Below are 15,121 nucleotides of genomic sequence, written 5' to 3'. Positions count from 1 at the left end.
TATGTTATAAAAAATATGGAGCAATTCAAAGGGCATTAATATGAATAAAACGAGCATATAATAAATAATTTAAGAATGATTTATTGCATAAATTATATAAGTGAAGTTATTAATGATAGCGATACTCTTAAGTTTGTTAACTGTTCTAGGATACAATTAATAACGTAGTATACATTATTCGCGTTGACTCGTGCATAAAAATGCATAATATTTAAATATGGATTCACATGTACAAAGTAGGATAATGTGTATTCTATGAATGAGATTTTATAAATTACCCTATCAATAAAAATAGATAAACTAATATAAATTAATATAGATATTTTAATATAAAAAATGTTTCAAGCATTCGCAGCCTTTCCAAATGTATCTAAGAGGATTAAATGCAAAGTAGTGCAAGTATCTTTTGTACAATTTTGCGAGAGTGCTTCCAGAACCATTTAATTATAAATATATCACTTGCACCTCGTTGCATTAAACCCTTTGCTTCAATGAATTTGATGTATAACGAAAATTGCTTGAATATTCAGACTTATACATAACTTCGATCTTTCTACGAAGACAAATCGTCCCAATCACCAATGCACACGTTTCAAGATATTTAGTTTTTCTTTTACAAGAACATTTCAATCAGCATTACTCTCTAAGTATCATATTTCATAATTCGTAGAAATCAAGTAAGTAATGCTAAAAGAAATATAACAATCATCAACAAAATATTCGAAACCAAAACTATTCTCATTTAAATACCATATTTTCTATACAATAAATATATTCCTTCATCAAACAGTCGGTTCAGGCGACTCCTGAGAATGCGTAGCCGCCTCTGAATTTACATTAGTAGACTCCCTTCGTTCTGCCCTATCAACATCCTGCGTAGGAAATTCATAGATTGGCTTGAACCCTCCAAACAACTGCGGCTTAAAGTTTTCAGGATCAAATTCGTTCTTCTCTGTCTGAGTCTCTTCAACATTCGAGTTATCCTCGGATGAATCACGATCGTCATCTGATTTCCTATTAATAGTGGGCTCTACAACAACAACGCTCCAGCCGTTCTTGGAGGGAGCTTCTGCGCTCACACTGGCAACAAAAGGTGCCATGAAGTTTTGTGGAGAGGGTGCAGAGCTCGAAGAACTCGAAGGTTGTTGCGAGGGTAATAAAACAGGCTTTTGGTCGCCACTGTTGTCAATCTTAGAATTTTCCTCGTCCCTTACATCAACATCGACACGATGAGACGCCTGCGCGGTTGGAGTGTAAACATAAGCAATCGGCGTGGAAGATGGCAGAGATGGTAGCCGATGAAGAGTCGCCGAGATGGGCTCGTTCTTCCTTGCAGGGAACGGCACGAAGTCTTGCAGGTAAGGTATAACATTCACACTGGAATCTTTCTCATCCTTTTCTTCATCGTTTTCTCTCACAGCCTCCTCCTCCTCTCGCTGATCACTAGGCACCAACAAAGGAGTTTCCTTTACTTCTGTGGTGAGGATAGAAGGATCAGGACGTTCTAGAGGATAAGGAAAGTCAGAGGCAACTGGTCGTCCACTGAATATGTTATGGACAGGAGGAATATGCTCGTCACCCATGTCTTCGTCCTCATTGTCCTGCAGAACCTCTGGCGGCAGAGGTCGATGAGGACCTCGCGTTCCTACTACCACGCTCTCGTCTTTCTCTCTAGAGTCATCAGGGTGTATATTGACCGCTGTGTTTACAGGATAAACAACATAAACAGGCGACTCAGCCATCGATTCTCGGTTGTCGAACTTCCTCCTGTCTGCATCTTGTTCAGTGACAATCCTCTCTGATTCTTCGTTAGCACCAGTGGAAGATGGATTCGATTCTGTGTTGTCCTCCTCGAATTCCCCGCGTTGCTGGATCATCTGAAGAGTCGCTACATGAGGGGAATCGGCGGTTCTTCGTTTAGGAAAAATGGGAGGCCTCGGTGGCACCTGAGGTGGTTCCTCCGAGTAGCGATCCACCCTCTCTTCCTCATCCAGCCGCAGTTTCTGATTGGATAGCCTGAGCGACGATTTGATATCCTCCTCGACCCTAGAGGCAGCTGGTGAGACACGAAACCTTTTGACTTCCGCCTCTCTGGGTGGCACCACGTTCTCAGTCTTCGTTGAAGCTGCTCCCGCTACCCTCAGCGCGTGGATTGGTGGCGGAGGAGGGTTCAGTCTCTGCAGATACGATGGAGGAGGCGGAGGCATGGGTCTTCTCGTGGGAGGGTGAGACTGCACTGGTTGTCTGACTCTCGTGGGATAAGCTTGAGGAGCTGGAATCGTGCCTATACTCTCTGGACCACGGTGCCCGTGAGAAGTCTTAGCATTTGGTCGAAACTGTGGCAGAATATTCGGCAGATTAGAATCAGGAGGATAAGGACGTCTTCTTATCCCAACCTCTGAGGGAGGCAGAGGAGGCATAGGCTGCTTTCCACGAGGTGGTAAAGGTAATCTCTGTGGCCTAGGGTGGTCAGGTCTCACTGTTCCACCGTGATGATAATGATAATAAAATTGTGGAGGTGGTCGAGGTCGTTCAGCAGGTGGAGTTAAATTTTCCGAGAGCTGTGGAAAGTGTTCTTCATTCGAGACAAGAGGATCTACCCTCACTGGCTTCGTCGTTGTGGGAGAAGGGGTAATCTCGTGTACAGTGCCATCAGCTTCGTTCACAACGACAATGTGCTCTTCAACAGGTTGCTTGGGTTCATCTTTAGGAAATACTACATAGTTCACGTCCTTTTCGTCTTTCTTATCGTCCGTTTGATCCAGGAGCACAGTGCCTTTCACGAAAGTGTTTTGAGTCCTGGATGGGTCTATCTCGTTGGCCAGCTTCTGGGTTGCAGAAGGATTAGGCTGTCGCCATGTCTGAGCAGCGTAACTGGGATTATTATCCAAAACGGTTACCGAAGGTAAGCTAACAGTTCCTCGATTATCAGTCTGAGGTTCGTAGCTACCTTTATCGGATGCTACACCGTACAGGGGTCTAAAGGATGCGTCAATTCCAGTCGAGCCATAAGGGTTTTCCCCAATAGCTGTCCCTAATGAATAATAGCCGCCTTCGACATTCTGTCTATTGCCAAGAACGAAGGACACTGTGTCCTGATCAGGTGGAATTACAATGTTACTGGTACTCTCCACTAAAATTCCTCCACCCATTCCACTTGGCCTCTGATTGATGATTGGGTTTGGACGATAGCCCTGATTAATGATAACATTATCTGCCACACCGTGTCTTCTATTATCGATCTCGAAACCCGATGGTAGCCTAGGATTGGTATCCAGAGGCATGGAAGTTACTGGATGCTGAGGTTGTCCTCGATATGGTAACACATTAGTTTGGTAAACGTTTTCCTGAGGAGTTGACGAGAGAGGAGTCATCGATGACGGTGGAACAGTTGAAGTCGTCATGGTAGTGGTTGTGGTAGTGTCCTGTTTCCCAACTGTCGTTGTTATATTAGGAACACTTGATGTTGTGGTAGGCAGTGTGCTGGTTTTAACAATCTCATTGGTTGACTCTTTTACTGGAACAGAATCTTTCATGTCTTCTCCCTCGTTCATATCGTACTCTTCGTAACCATCCATGTACTCGTTGTGGCTTACAGGAGGCTGCTGAGGCTGAACCACATGGTTCGGCTCTTGATGATTATTGTTGAACATAGAAGCTTGGAGCTTCTCGATTGGAAGAATATCCTCGTATTCATCTAAATAATCGATGAACCGTTTGGAGGTGGTCGTCGGAGGTTTCCAAGTAGTTATAATAGGAGCCTTTGTAGACGTGCTAGTAGTAGTCGTCGAAGGAGTCGTGGTGGTCGTAGTCGTGGTCGTGGTTGTAGTCACAGTGGTAGGTCTAGGCGTCGTCGTAGTGGTGGTAGTAGTTGTAGTACTTGGTGTCGTTATAATAGGAGTTGCTGTAGTGGTAGTTATTTTAGGTACATACGGCTTTCTCGTAGGATAATAGAGAACAGCTTCACCATGATAAGGCTTGTGATTGTACGTGCTATAGCTGTTCGAGCCACTCTGCACCTTCGTGTTTGCGTAAGAACTAGATATTAGAGGATACTTGTCTTTGCCATACTTGTCAGAGGAATAATGAACTGGAAGATTGAGAAAATCGTGGAAATTAGGCGAATAGGGATTGATCTCGTTAGGACTAACGTCAACCTCCTTGCTCGCCAGTTTTTTCTTCGTCAAGTGAGAAGTATTCTCTTTGGGCAATTCGATGTTGTGGGCGACCTCGTCGTCGTTCTCGTGCTCTTGATAGCGACTGGTGTAGTTCAGAGCTTTTACAGGCGGAGCTTTCTCGAAGTCGATCTTCCCAGTAATGGGATCTTTCTCCAAGGAGAATGGTCTACCGCCGTTGAAGGCGAAAGGATACGGAAGGTGATAACGCAACGCTTCCTCGTCGTTCGACGCTGAAGGGGCGATGGTGCTCTCTTCTGCGTCGAGATCTAGGTCAAGGTCATCCAGTTGCGCCGTCCTTGCCAAAGTTGGAGAGGATTCCATTTCCTCCAATAGGGACTTTGGCGAATTGTTATCTATGTGGCCGCCCATTAGGTACTCCGAGGATGCACCTGCTACGCAGAACAGGGCGACCATCCATGGGCCAAGATGTACTGTTCTCGCCATGTCTGAAAACATTTGGTACTGATAGCAAACTCTTTGTCGATTTCAAGAACATAAGAATGAAGTACAACAGTGTCAAGCATATAAATAGGGAAAGACTTTTGTCAATGTATAACTCGATATAGAGCTTCAATTGTGTAGGTGATATCATTCTTGGCGAGTAGCTAAATAGGGAAAATAATAAAAAAGAAAGGTGGTCCAACGAAATATTAGTTACATATGGTAAATATATTGTTTATATTATAAAATAGAATACTTTTAACTAGTAAATCTGTGTTTCCCTATTTAGCTGTTCTATTGTCAAAACTTGATGCTACAAAAAGCATACGTTTAACATGCACAGAAGAAAAGAAGATATTCAAATACACTTTGAGAGCAATATATTATATATTGATAAAATTATTTCTCTATTTATTTCTAATAATTTCATTCTTCTTTTCCTAGCAATTTAAGAACATAAATCAAATATCAGAAGTAAAGACGGTATAATGTGTTCAATGCAATCACTCCAGATGCACTGATGCATATCGCCACGAGACGTGTCTCTTTCTGGGCTACAAGCTTGTCATATGGACAAGCAAACGAGGCCGGAAAGGAGTTCCGTCCCTTGTGTCCCACATTTAATATATCTAGACATAGTCACGAACGTGCATGCGGGATACGTGCGCGATTCATGGTACGCCCACCGTTTGTCGCATTGTAACGTTGGCTGAGTTACTGTAAACGCGTCAGCGCGCGTCTGGAATGTAATCTGTGCTGAATGAAACTATCTCAAACTAATGTGAACGGAGATAATATCGTATTTTACACGCCTCGTCAAAATAAAAGTAATCTTTCCTGTTACTGTGAACTTGTTACATGTGATTAAATGGTTGTAGAACTGAGTACACCTGGGACTCATTTTACACGGTGGATATAAAAGGTGTAAAATTTGATTTACAAGTAGTAAAGTGACAAGTTGTAATTTTTAAATCAATTTTTACATGACTCTCTTAACATGATTTAGATCCACCATGTAAAATCAATCCCAGATGTACCTGAACGAAAGACCAATTTAATAGCAGTGAAGAATCAGAAGAAACAGGAGTATATTGCTGCTCTAGATAATAGAATAGACAAAAAGTCATTAAGTGAATCTAGTTATGAAGTGTTCAACCCTATTTTTACTTTAATAAAGTAATGTTATCACTCACAGAGCCATTGGTGGGTCTCTTTGGACCCAGGTATTATAATTATGTCACCTAATTCTTTCTTAATAGATATTTGTAATGCAAAAATTAAACAAAATGGCGTTTCAGAATATTAAAATGTATATCTCAGTTAATTATATGTAAGTATATTACTGATGGCCCTGCGAGTGTTAAACTGGAGTAAGAAGTTCTCAATATAAAGACGACTAATAGGATTAGAGCAGAAGAACCATAACTTCCTTCCCTTTCTCTGTTCCCAAGGTACATCTATCTTTTGGTTGACCATCAATTAACGGGTAATCTGAGCAAGGAGAGTCATCCCCACAATGGAATGATAAACAAGAACAAGCTGCTACATCTTTCGTCCAGCGGAATCGCGTTCCAATGCGTAACGGGTTTCCCGTTCCTCTTTCTCTCTTCCTCACGTTCTCTTCTCAGCCCGTCCCCGCGCTCAACAGCATTCCGTATTAGCTTTTGTCGAGCCACGATCCCGATCGCTGTATTTGGCATTAGCATTTCGTTACTCGCACTTTCGAGCGAGCTTTCGTTGTCACATTAAACGAGACAGATGTCCTGGAGGAAATTCCGCCTCGTCACTGGGAAACGGTTCTACGAAGACATTTCTAGGATCCATGTGCTTCGATCATTCTTACAGTAACGAAAACACTGTCTAATGATCTAGTTAACATTTAATAAGTTTGCTGTCGTTGACGAGACAATCATACTTTCGTATTAACAACGTAGTTTTTGCGCAAAGAAAGCTGACTCGTTATGGAAGAATGTTGACCCTCATACGAGAGCGTTGAGGTGGTCAAAAGTGTCACAGAGGCAAATGAACCGGTGTTCAGGTGAATGACGAAGAAAAGGGAATCGAATCAACGACCCTCTTCAGAGGCTGGAGGCCTTTGGAGTCCAAGGTCTTCCGCGGTCCGTGACCATGATATTCCGATGGTTGGCTCGTGTGTTCGTGACCGTGACAGGCTCTCGGCATTTCCTAACTCGGTGACTGGGTACACGAAACCGAACTGTTGATCAGGATGACCTACTTCGACAGCAGGTTTCGGGGCTTCGTCCTCGGGAGGCAGAGTTAGCTCGTGAATCATCTGCTGTTCTGCGACCAATACCACGGAAGTGGACCGTAATGATAATGGAGGACCTTCGACCGCGTGAGGATTCTTTGACGACCTCGTTTTGCATATTAGGACGAAAGGTTGAAATTATTCCTGAGAGAAGGTTGGCAAAAGAAGATATCAGCTTACTGAATAGGAACTCAGAGTTTATTCCTCGTTGCTTTTCATTTCTCTCTGAGTTTTTCCATTGATCGATTCTATGGGGATCGTCGATGCAAATTAGAGCAAGCAACCGGTTCTGAGATTCAATTTTTAACGCATTGGAACACGGTACTTATCGCACGTGTTTTTACGCTTCCCCGTCAGAACGGTCCGAGACTTTTAATGCCGCGTAAACTCGGCCTAATTATAACGGTACCATGATTGCAGAATATTCTAATTATAAGATACCCGCACGAAATCCATGGAGAAGTGTTACTGTTATTTCCCATTTTGTTATGAAATTTATGTGACCAATTTTGAGAACTTGTTACACCACTCTCTTTAATTTCTACACCTGGAAATTATTTCTCTGTGATAAAGGACAATCTTTAAAAAGAAGTATAACTATTATAGCACTGTACAGCAAGTAGCGATTTCTCACTTTTGCATTAGTGTATCAATAATAAGCTAAACCTCTACCTTCGTTAAGAATAAATGAGCTCAATTTCCCTTTCTAAGAATAATTTCTTCTTCAATTAAAAGCATAGCCTGAGAACTGGTGCTCCATTTCAATATCCTGTCAACACATTAATTGTGAAGGTAAGCAGTTTTAGTTTATCAGTTGCTGTTTTATGAAAATGGATCATATATTACATCACTTTATGTTATTTATAAAAGCTCGACTTTCTAAAGCCTTTCACAAACCATTTCGACATCCCTAAAAGATAAGTGTACTCGTTTTCCTACTCCAAAACGATTCATTACTGAAGAAACTGGATTAGAGCAGAAAATGAAAAGTTAAGGATTATAAAGAAAGCAAAGAATATTAAACATAGTGAAGAAAATAAGAGTTTAAGGGTGAAAGAGGTTTTAGTGTAATAATAAATTACCGTAACTGAAGGGCTAGACCAACTTGAATGTTCTCCAGTTGCCCCAAAACGCGAGCTGATCTCCAGACTTCCCTGATCACTCACAGCTCCATGTAGGTGAACCCTCGTCACTCTCGGTTTTGTTTTCCACGAGGAAGAACCGTGACCACGACGAAGGCAATTGAACGTACGACGTGTTCGCGGTAGCTCTGGCAGAAGGTCACACGTCGACTGAGGTGCCCCGACGATCAGGTGGTAGAAGGAAGACGATGAGGTAGTGGTAAGAACATATGAAGAGGTGGAAAGCGGGAGGACCTCCAAGCGAAATGGTACAACAGCAAGAGGAAAGTCTGAAGAAAGAAAAAGATTGCTCACAGATTCTCTTACGTCTACGCTACGTCACTTTACTCGGAATGAAGGAATTTGATAGCGACAATTTTAATTCATAACGAAAAGATTCCAACGTGTAACGTGCATCATTCTACTGATCAGTGTTATCAGAATGCAAATTTGTAAGATATTCAATTTTGAAAGAAAATAGCAAGAAACTAAAAATTTCTTCAATTAGCAACTAAAGATAGTGTAATGGTAAATGAATTGAATATTGAAGAAATTTTAATTTATAGAGTTGCGTCCTCCTTGTTATTCTTTCTAGGAAAGACTTTTCAAATGCCTATGTTTTTCTATCGAGACAGAACTGTTATTTATTTCAATAGATTCTCTTAATGACATCTCTCCAGTCCTGCATGTCCTTCAATGTCAACATTATTTGCGGACACGATCATTTCTTTTCCTCAAATGTGTACACGTCAAAGGAACAGGGACAAACTTTCTAAGGTTTTCTCAGCACGTATCGATTAGAAAAGATTCCTCAGGACATCGTAGCTGTCGATAGAATGAGGAAGAATGAAGAGAGGCAAGACACTCCACCGTTTCTCGACCGCCACAGTGGTGGAGGTGAAAGAGAGAAAGAGAGGAGTTGGATCTGACTAATGGACAGCGCAGAGTCGGCGGAACGGTACGCGGAACAGTTAGACGACGACCCACATTGCCAGGGAGTCGCACAGGGCCGGCCAACGTGCCAGTTTCTTCGACCTTACCCTCCGTTAAACTGAATAGACGCTCTAGGATCAAATAAAAATTGCTTAATCGCCGATTCGAATCCCCTCTTTTACCTTTTCGTTTTCCGAGGCGCCTAGATCATCACATAGATACAACTATCGCCTTTCTTTTGCCTCTTCCTCGACTTACACCTATTATTGCTTTTCTCTTCGCTTTTATGCAATCGTTACTTGCTTATTTAACTTAAACAGAAGATTCATATCAGCATATGTAACCATGAATTTTGTTCTTCTTTGAATGCTTTACAGAAGTATAAGTTACTACAATGAGATAGAAAGTTTTTGAAACAATACTGTCCTTTTAAGTTCCGCGAATGTTGTTTTTTCTTCTTATTTTCTGTATCCTCACTGTAGTTAGAAAGAAACTAAACTTCGATTACTTATGTATGAAAAAGTACTTCTTAATATCTTATTGTTCTGCCACGTCGCTACGAAGGAAAATACAAATTTATGAGACAATACAAATGTGTAGATTATGTACATGTATGTAGAAATATATTGGAAGCATTACCATTAATTCTTACTTCAGTAAGTGCAATGAATGGCAGTTATAAGAATAACATTCATTTGCTTAAAAATACGTTGTTCATTATATAAATCCTTACGACGTTAAAAGGTAATAAGTCATTTAAATATACAATTTATTTATATAACAATATACTATTAAAAATTCTGCTCTTATAACTATTTCTTTTTTCCCTTTTTTATAACAGACAGTGGTGCTGGCAATGGAACTTTCAAAGTGATAACCTTCTTGTCTTCTTTGTTGGGTAAAGCACCTATAATCCTAGCAAGATTTGTTAACTTTTTCAAACTCATACGATGATTGAATATTGTTGCGAATAATTCCAGGTCTAATGTAAAGTTACAAATGATTAAAGCCAGAATCATGCAATGTATAACTCCTTTATCTTTTGTACTGTTTGGTCTCAACCTGGAAATTAATTAAGATTAGTTATAGAAGACAGTTTATAAGATATTAATTACGTTTATTTGTACATACCTTCCATGGGTGCTTTGAACACTGTACGTGTTTATTATATGTGAATTCACCTCTTGAGATATTGAACAAACTTCAATCCCACGTTTCTTAGCATCTTTCATTGGCATATTTAACCATGTTACAACCCCTTCTATGTAAAGTAATAATGCAGTCTTTTTAACATTGTCTGGATCAGATTTTAAATACTTCAATGTTCTATTAAAGAATTTCGTTTTCCTTAACAAAAAATAAAAAAGAAATTAATTTATAAAGTTATAACTAGTAGCAATTTTCAAATAGAAACATTAATCTTTGAAAACAAACATACCCCTCTGTACTATCATTCTCTTCACTCAAAATTTCTGTAGCCGTGTCGTACAGAGCTTGTAATTTATTTTCAGGTATAATGTCATATATATTATATACATCATTCACATTAGTAGCATCCCTATTACATTCTGGTAAAGCAGTATTTGTAATATATTCATTTTCTGGTAACTGTATAGACAAATCCATTCTATCAATTTCAACATCTGCAATAACACAATAATTAATCCATAAAAGGATACTGAATCATAATTATTCATCCAACTTTCCCCCCCAAAAAATAACAAACTCTTACTTGATACAGTCTCTTCCAATTGCTCTTTAACAGACTCTACATTTACTTTTAACTTCTCATGCTGTTCTGTTCTACGCTTCACCTTCTTTGAACCGAACTGCTTATTCAACATAGCAATCTTGTCATCATCGTTGCTTTTATTATTATCTATTCCTGGCTTATCCAAAACTGGAGTCACTTGCCAACGTTCCGCTTGGACCAATCTTACTTTGCCTGTCCTTTTGTTATGAAGCACAAGCATAGTAGACATCAAGTCTTGGCTCGTGTCAGGCTTATAACCTCTGTAAACAATCTGCCCGTTTGACAAAGCCAATAACGTCTTCCGTTTCTTCCCATCGTAAAACAAACCACAAGACATCCTTTTGGCTTCCTCATCCTTAAGCTCGCCATTTTGAAAATTAACTGTAATATAAACATTCATAAATATTCTCAAAAAAGAATGCGAATCGCACGTGACATGACGGCGTAGACAATTTACGAAGTTGTTTTTCCACTTTAGAAATAAATTCGTAGAAACAGCTGACAACCGCGATAAAAAAACTCAGAAAAATCGTTCGAAAAAGGCACTATCTTGAAATATTAAAACCTTTTTCTATTTTAAATCGAAAGGAATTAAAGAAAATAATAATTTTCAAATGGATGTATGCGTTCAGTACCAATGATAGGTTGGACTTTCGATGGTTCTGTGATCACTTCTTCAATGACTGCTTCAATCGGTCGTTTCATCGTTTATGGGATCAATTGTTGCTAAATTTGTTTGTTTCACCACATTTAAGTTAGCCTTTCCGAAATTTGAAATGCTCTTGGAAAACAATGAAGCGCCTCCGGAAGTTGATTCGGCTTATGTGTATACTATACCATTGATGAGGTATAGGACAGGCCTATCATTTTATAGGATTTTATATCATGCTCTGAAATACCGACTTCGTGAGAAATCATTGATATTTTTGAATCCCATCAAATTCCATAAAATGTACTCTATATAATCTAACTGCTACACTTCGTCGGTGGTGTGATACAAAAATATATTAGATGACAGATCCAAGATCTATCCATGGTCTATCGTTTATCATTATAGATTTATCCCTATTAGTTCGTCGATAGTAATATGCAAATTTATAAAATAAGTTAAGTAAAGTACATGTTCAAGAAATTCGTGCTTAGTTTCCGTTTATAAAAATCTGAATCAACATAAAAATCCAAATAGAGAATGATCAATTTCAAATAAGGTATTCATTATTTTCCCGTTAGATGGCTACAGATGACTAGTGTCTCTGCTCTCCTAAAATTGAGCAACTTTTTTTAAAAATACTATCATGCAGATGAACAAATAAACAACTTTGATAAGCAATCTTGCCCGAGGGTTTTCAAAATATGTTGAGAATTATCATCTTTATAGAGATTAAAGAGAATTTGTAGCTTGTTATTGTATCAACATGTTAGCATCACTTGTTACGCTCCTGACATTCTGTACGAACTGATATGAACTTTCGAGAAATGTAGTATATGCACGCGAATTTGCTATCAAATTTGTCATTGATTTAAGTGATAATTTTTAAATAAACAACACAATGGCTAGCGAAGAAACTCCGACAGCTGTGGATAATAATGAAGTAAAAATTATTATTTAAGACAAGAAATATTAGTGGTGTTCTAACGTCAAATAAAAATATCGTATTTTTACAGATGCCAATTCCAAAAATAAGGCACGATTGGTATCAGACAGAGACTCATGTTACAATCACAATTCTTGCAAAAAATGTGGAAAACGTTAAAATTGTGTATGACAAAACCACGGTAAGAATATTCATTGTTTCATGTTTGATAACATTGGACAATTGTGCTATCAACAAGTCTATTCTAAGTTTTTATTGATTATTAAAATGTAAGAAGTTTAATGATCCTTTCTTTGCTTGTAGTTAAGTGTGTCAGCTTTGTTACCATCAGGAAGTGATTACAGCTTGGAGTTAGATCTGGCTCATCCTGTAGTGCCAGATCAATGCTCGCACAAAGTATTTCCATCTAAAGTAGAAATTAAATTAAAAAAGCAAGAGGGAATCAGATGGAATGTTTTAGAAGGAAACCCTGTTGCACAAAACACAGCACAACCTATACCCCAAGGTATTTTGAATTACAAATTACAAAATGGTATTAAAAATTACATTCTTCTAGTACTTCATATAAATTATAAAAAGGCTTGGAATTCGTTTAGAAATTCTGCAAGCTGAAAATCGACCACCAAAATATCCTAGTTCTTCTAAGAAATCACGAGATTGGGATAAGGTAAGGAAAGAGATCGAAAAGCAAGAAGCAGAAGAACAGCCTGAAGGGGAAGCTGCATTGAATGCTTTGTTCCAACATATTTATGGTACCGGATCTGATGAAGTTAGGCGTGCAATGAATAAATCATTTGTAAGTATTTCTTTTTTCAAGCAGATTTGATGGAAATCAGATTTAAATATAAAATGGGAATATTGTATTATTTTACAATATAGCAAGAGTCTGGTGGTACAGTCCTAAGTACCAATTGGTCAGAAGTAGGTAAAGGAAAAGTTGAAATGAAATCACCAGATGGCTTGGAATGGAAACCTTGGAATTCGTAAATTAATTAATATAACTGATATTTAAATCGACTAGTATTTAACAATATAATTTCATTTTATTTGCAATAAAATTATTTCATAAATATTTAAAATATTAAAATGTAATTCATAATGTTACACTAAGAATAATCTGTTGTGTATATCACGGTTACATATAATAATGAATGTAAGTGATATTTAAATCTATTATAACAACATATTTTCATTTGATTTGCAAAAAAATTATTTCACAAATATTTAAAATACTAAAATGTAATTCATATTATTATATGAATAATCTGTTCTGTATATCACACAGTTACAAGTTTATTACAAGACTTTTATGTTGTATTTGTCCAGTTTATTAAATATATATGAATATTTTTTTGACAGACTATAATCTTTTTTTATATACATTTAATACAATTTAATTTTTTGTATAATAAATGCTTTTGTGAAAAAAGCAGTTTAAATAATATAAATTACTAGATGTTATTCCATTGAGCATCTATTATATACCAGTGACTATTATTACCTCTTTCTCAACCCACTAATGCTCTAAACATGTATATACCAACAGTACATATACCTAATACAATACAGACTTTTCTGAATTTATCTGTTTCTACTTCTTTTGTGTAATGATACAAAGTTGCATCTTGCTTGCTGTTATTTTCCAATGTTTCAACAAGTGCTGTATATTTTGTGTTTATGTTATATTCTAATTTTTCCAAAAGTACTTTAAAGTTTGTCTCTATGTTATTCTCTGTAGCGATTAATTTATTTTGAAATACACTTTCATTTTTTTGTTGAGCTTCTGCTATCACATTTCGGACATCCGTTATTCTCTTATTGTTATATATCATTGATCCAGTTAGAGATACAATTGCTAATACAGCAGATGCAAGAATGGACAAATACTTGTACTTCTGTGCATTCATTGTTTGACTATCATGATATTCTTTAATAGCAGTTGCTAACAGGGTAAAGTGTTCCTTTTCTTCTTTCTCTAACAAATTAAGTTGTGATACAATCTTGGCTTGATCTTGCAAATTTTTGTTTTCTATCATTGTCAATTGAACATATTTTGGATCATCCCGCTTAGTATTTATGAGTTCTGAATATACTTCCTTCAGTTTATCAGTTACTATTGCTGCTTGGCGATTAAGATGCCTCCTTTCATCTTGACACTTGAATAATTTGTCTTGTGCAGAAATCACTTGATGCTTGGCTAACTCAACTGTATCTAAGCCTGTTATTTGTTGATACCATTGCCACCACTTTACAACTTTATTTGGCAATGGACTAGGTTGCAACTGTGTTGCATTTAAATTTTGAATTAATGTTGTATTATTACTGATTTGCTGCAATAAATAAAATAAATTAAAATTAAAATTATATTAGTTTGTTTATATTTGCAGAATATAATTAAATCACCTTTGCAATAATATCATATTTAGATGCAACTGCATTTTGCATATTATTCAATTTTTCTTGAGCTTTTCCAGTTGCATTACTGATTGTTAGTGATGCATTATTAAATAACCGGTGTTTATTTATTTCACTGGCTACAATTTTCATCAAAGACCGAATTTTTTCTGCCATTGTAAGCAGGCAAGAATTGGAATTACATGCAAGTGAAAGATTCGAAAACTATTCTATCTTATCATACTAATTAATTATATATTTATTCTATATCACGATCTGTAAACATCTTTCAAGAGATATTACCGATTAAAGTGATATATGTATGAAAATAACTCATGATAGACAGGGCGATTTGTAAATACAAGGAACTTTACTTCACCAATTCTATACGAAATAGAATGTTCAATAAATTTTACATTTACTTCTCAAGAATACTT

The 15,121-nt window shown here is 37.5% G+C and overlaps 4 protein-coding genes across 4 annotated transcripts; 1 reads left to right on the top strand and 3 right to left on the bottom strand.

The window, feature by feature from the left end:
• Positions 1-70: 70 nt before the first annotated feature.
• On the bottom strand, positions 71-8,095 carry LOC143187360 (uncharacterized). Its single transcript, XM_076391563.1, has 2 exons — positions 7,971-8,095; positions 71-4,624 (listed from the first exon to the last, which is right to left on the bottom strand). The coding sequence occupies exon 2, from the start codon at positions 4,620-4,622 to the stop codon at positions 783-785; it is 3,840 nt and encodes a 1,279-aa protein (XP_076247678.1). The 5' UTR covers positions 4,623-4,624; positions 7,971-8,095; the 3' UTR covers positions 71-782.
• Positions 8,096-9,578: 1,483 nt separating this feature from the next.
• On the bottom strand, positions 9,579-11,496 carry LOC143187418 (DNA-directed RNA polymerase I subunit RPA49). The gene is made up of 5 exons (XM_076391664.1): positions 11,331-11,496; positions 10,675-11,076; positions 10,381-10,585; positions 10,074-10,289; positions 9,579-10,004 (listed from the first exon to the last, which is right to left on the bottom strand). Exons 1-5 carry the CDS (start codon positions 11,398-11,400, stop codon positions 9,755-9,757), a joined length of 1,143 nt encoding a protein of 380 aa, XP_076247779.1. The 5' UTR covers positions 11,401-11,496; the 3' UTR covers positions 9,579-9,754.
• Positions 11,497-12,028: 532 nt separating this feature from the next.
• On the top strand, positions 12,029-13,309 carry Sgt1 (suppressor of G2 allele of skp1). The gene is made up of 5 exons (XM_076391803.1): positions 12,029-12,287; positions 12,361-12,471; positions 12,594-12,795; positions 12,887-13,086; positions 13,170-13,309. Exons 1-5 carry the CDS (start codon positions 12,246-12,248, stop codon positions 13,275-13,277), a joined length of 663 nt encoding a protein of 220 aa, XP_076247918.1. The 5' UTR covers positions 12,029-12,245; the 3' UTR covers positions 13,278-13,309.
• Positions 13,310-13,544: 235 nt separating this feature from the next.
• LOC143187490 (uncharacterized) lies at positions 13,545-15,083 on the bottom strand. Its single transcript, XM_076391725.1, has 2 exons — positions 14,694-15,083; positions 13,545-14,620 (listed from the first exon to the last, which is right to left on the bottom strand). Exons 1-2 carry the CDS (start codon positions 14,859-14,861, stop codon positions 13,799-13,801), a joined length of 990 nt encoding a protein of 329 aa, XP_076247840.1. The 5' UTR covers positions 14,862-15,083; the 3' UTR covers positions 13,545-13,798.
• Positions 15,084-15,121: the final 38 nt, after the last annotated feature.

This window comes from Calliopsis andreniformis, chromosome 1 (genome assembly GCF_051401765.1).
Source record: "Calliopsis andreniformis isolate RMS-2024a chromosome 1, iyCalAndr_principal, whole genome shotgun sequence".
NCBI lineage: Eukaryota > Metazoa > Arthropoda > Insecta > Hymenoptera > Andrenidae > Calliopsis > Calliopsis andreniformis.
This window is presented reverse-complemented; position numbering and strand designations above follow the sequence as displayed.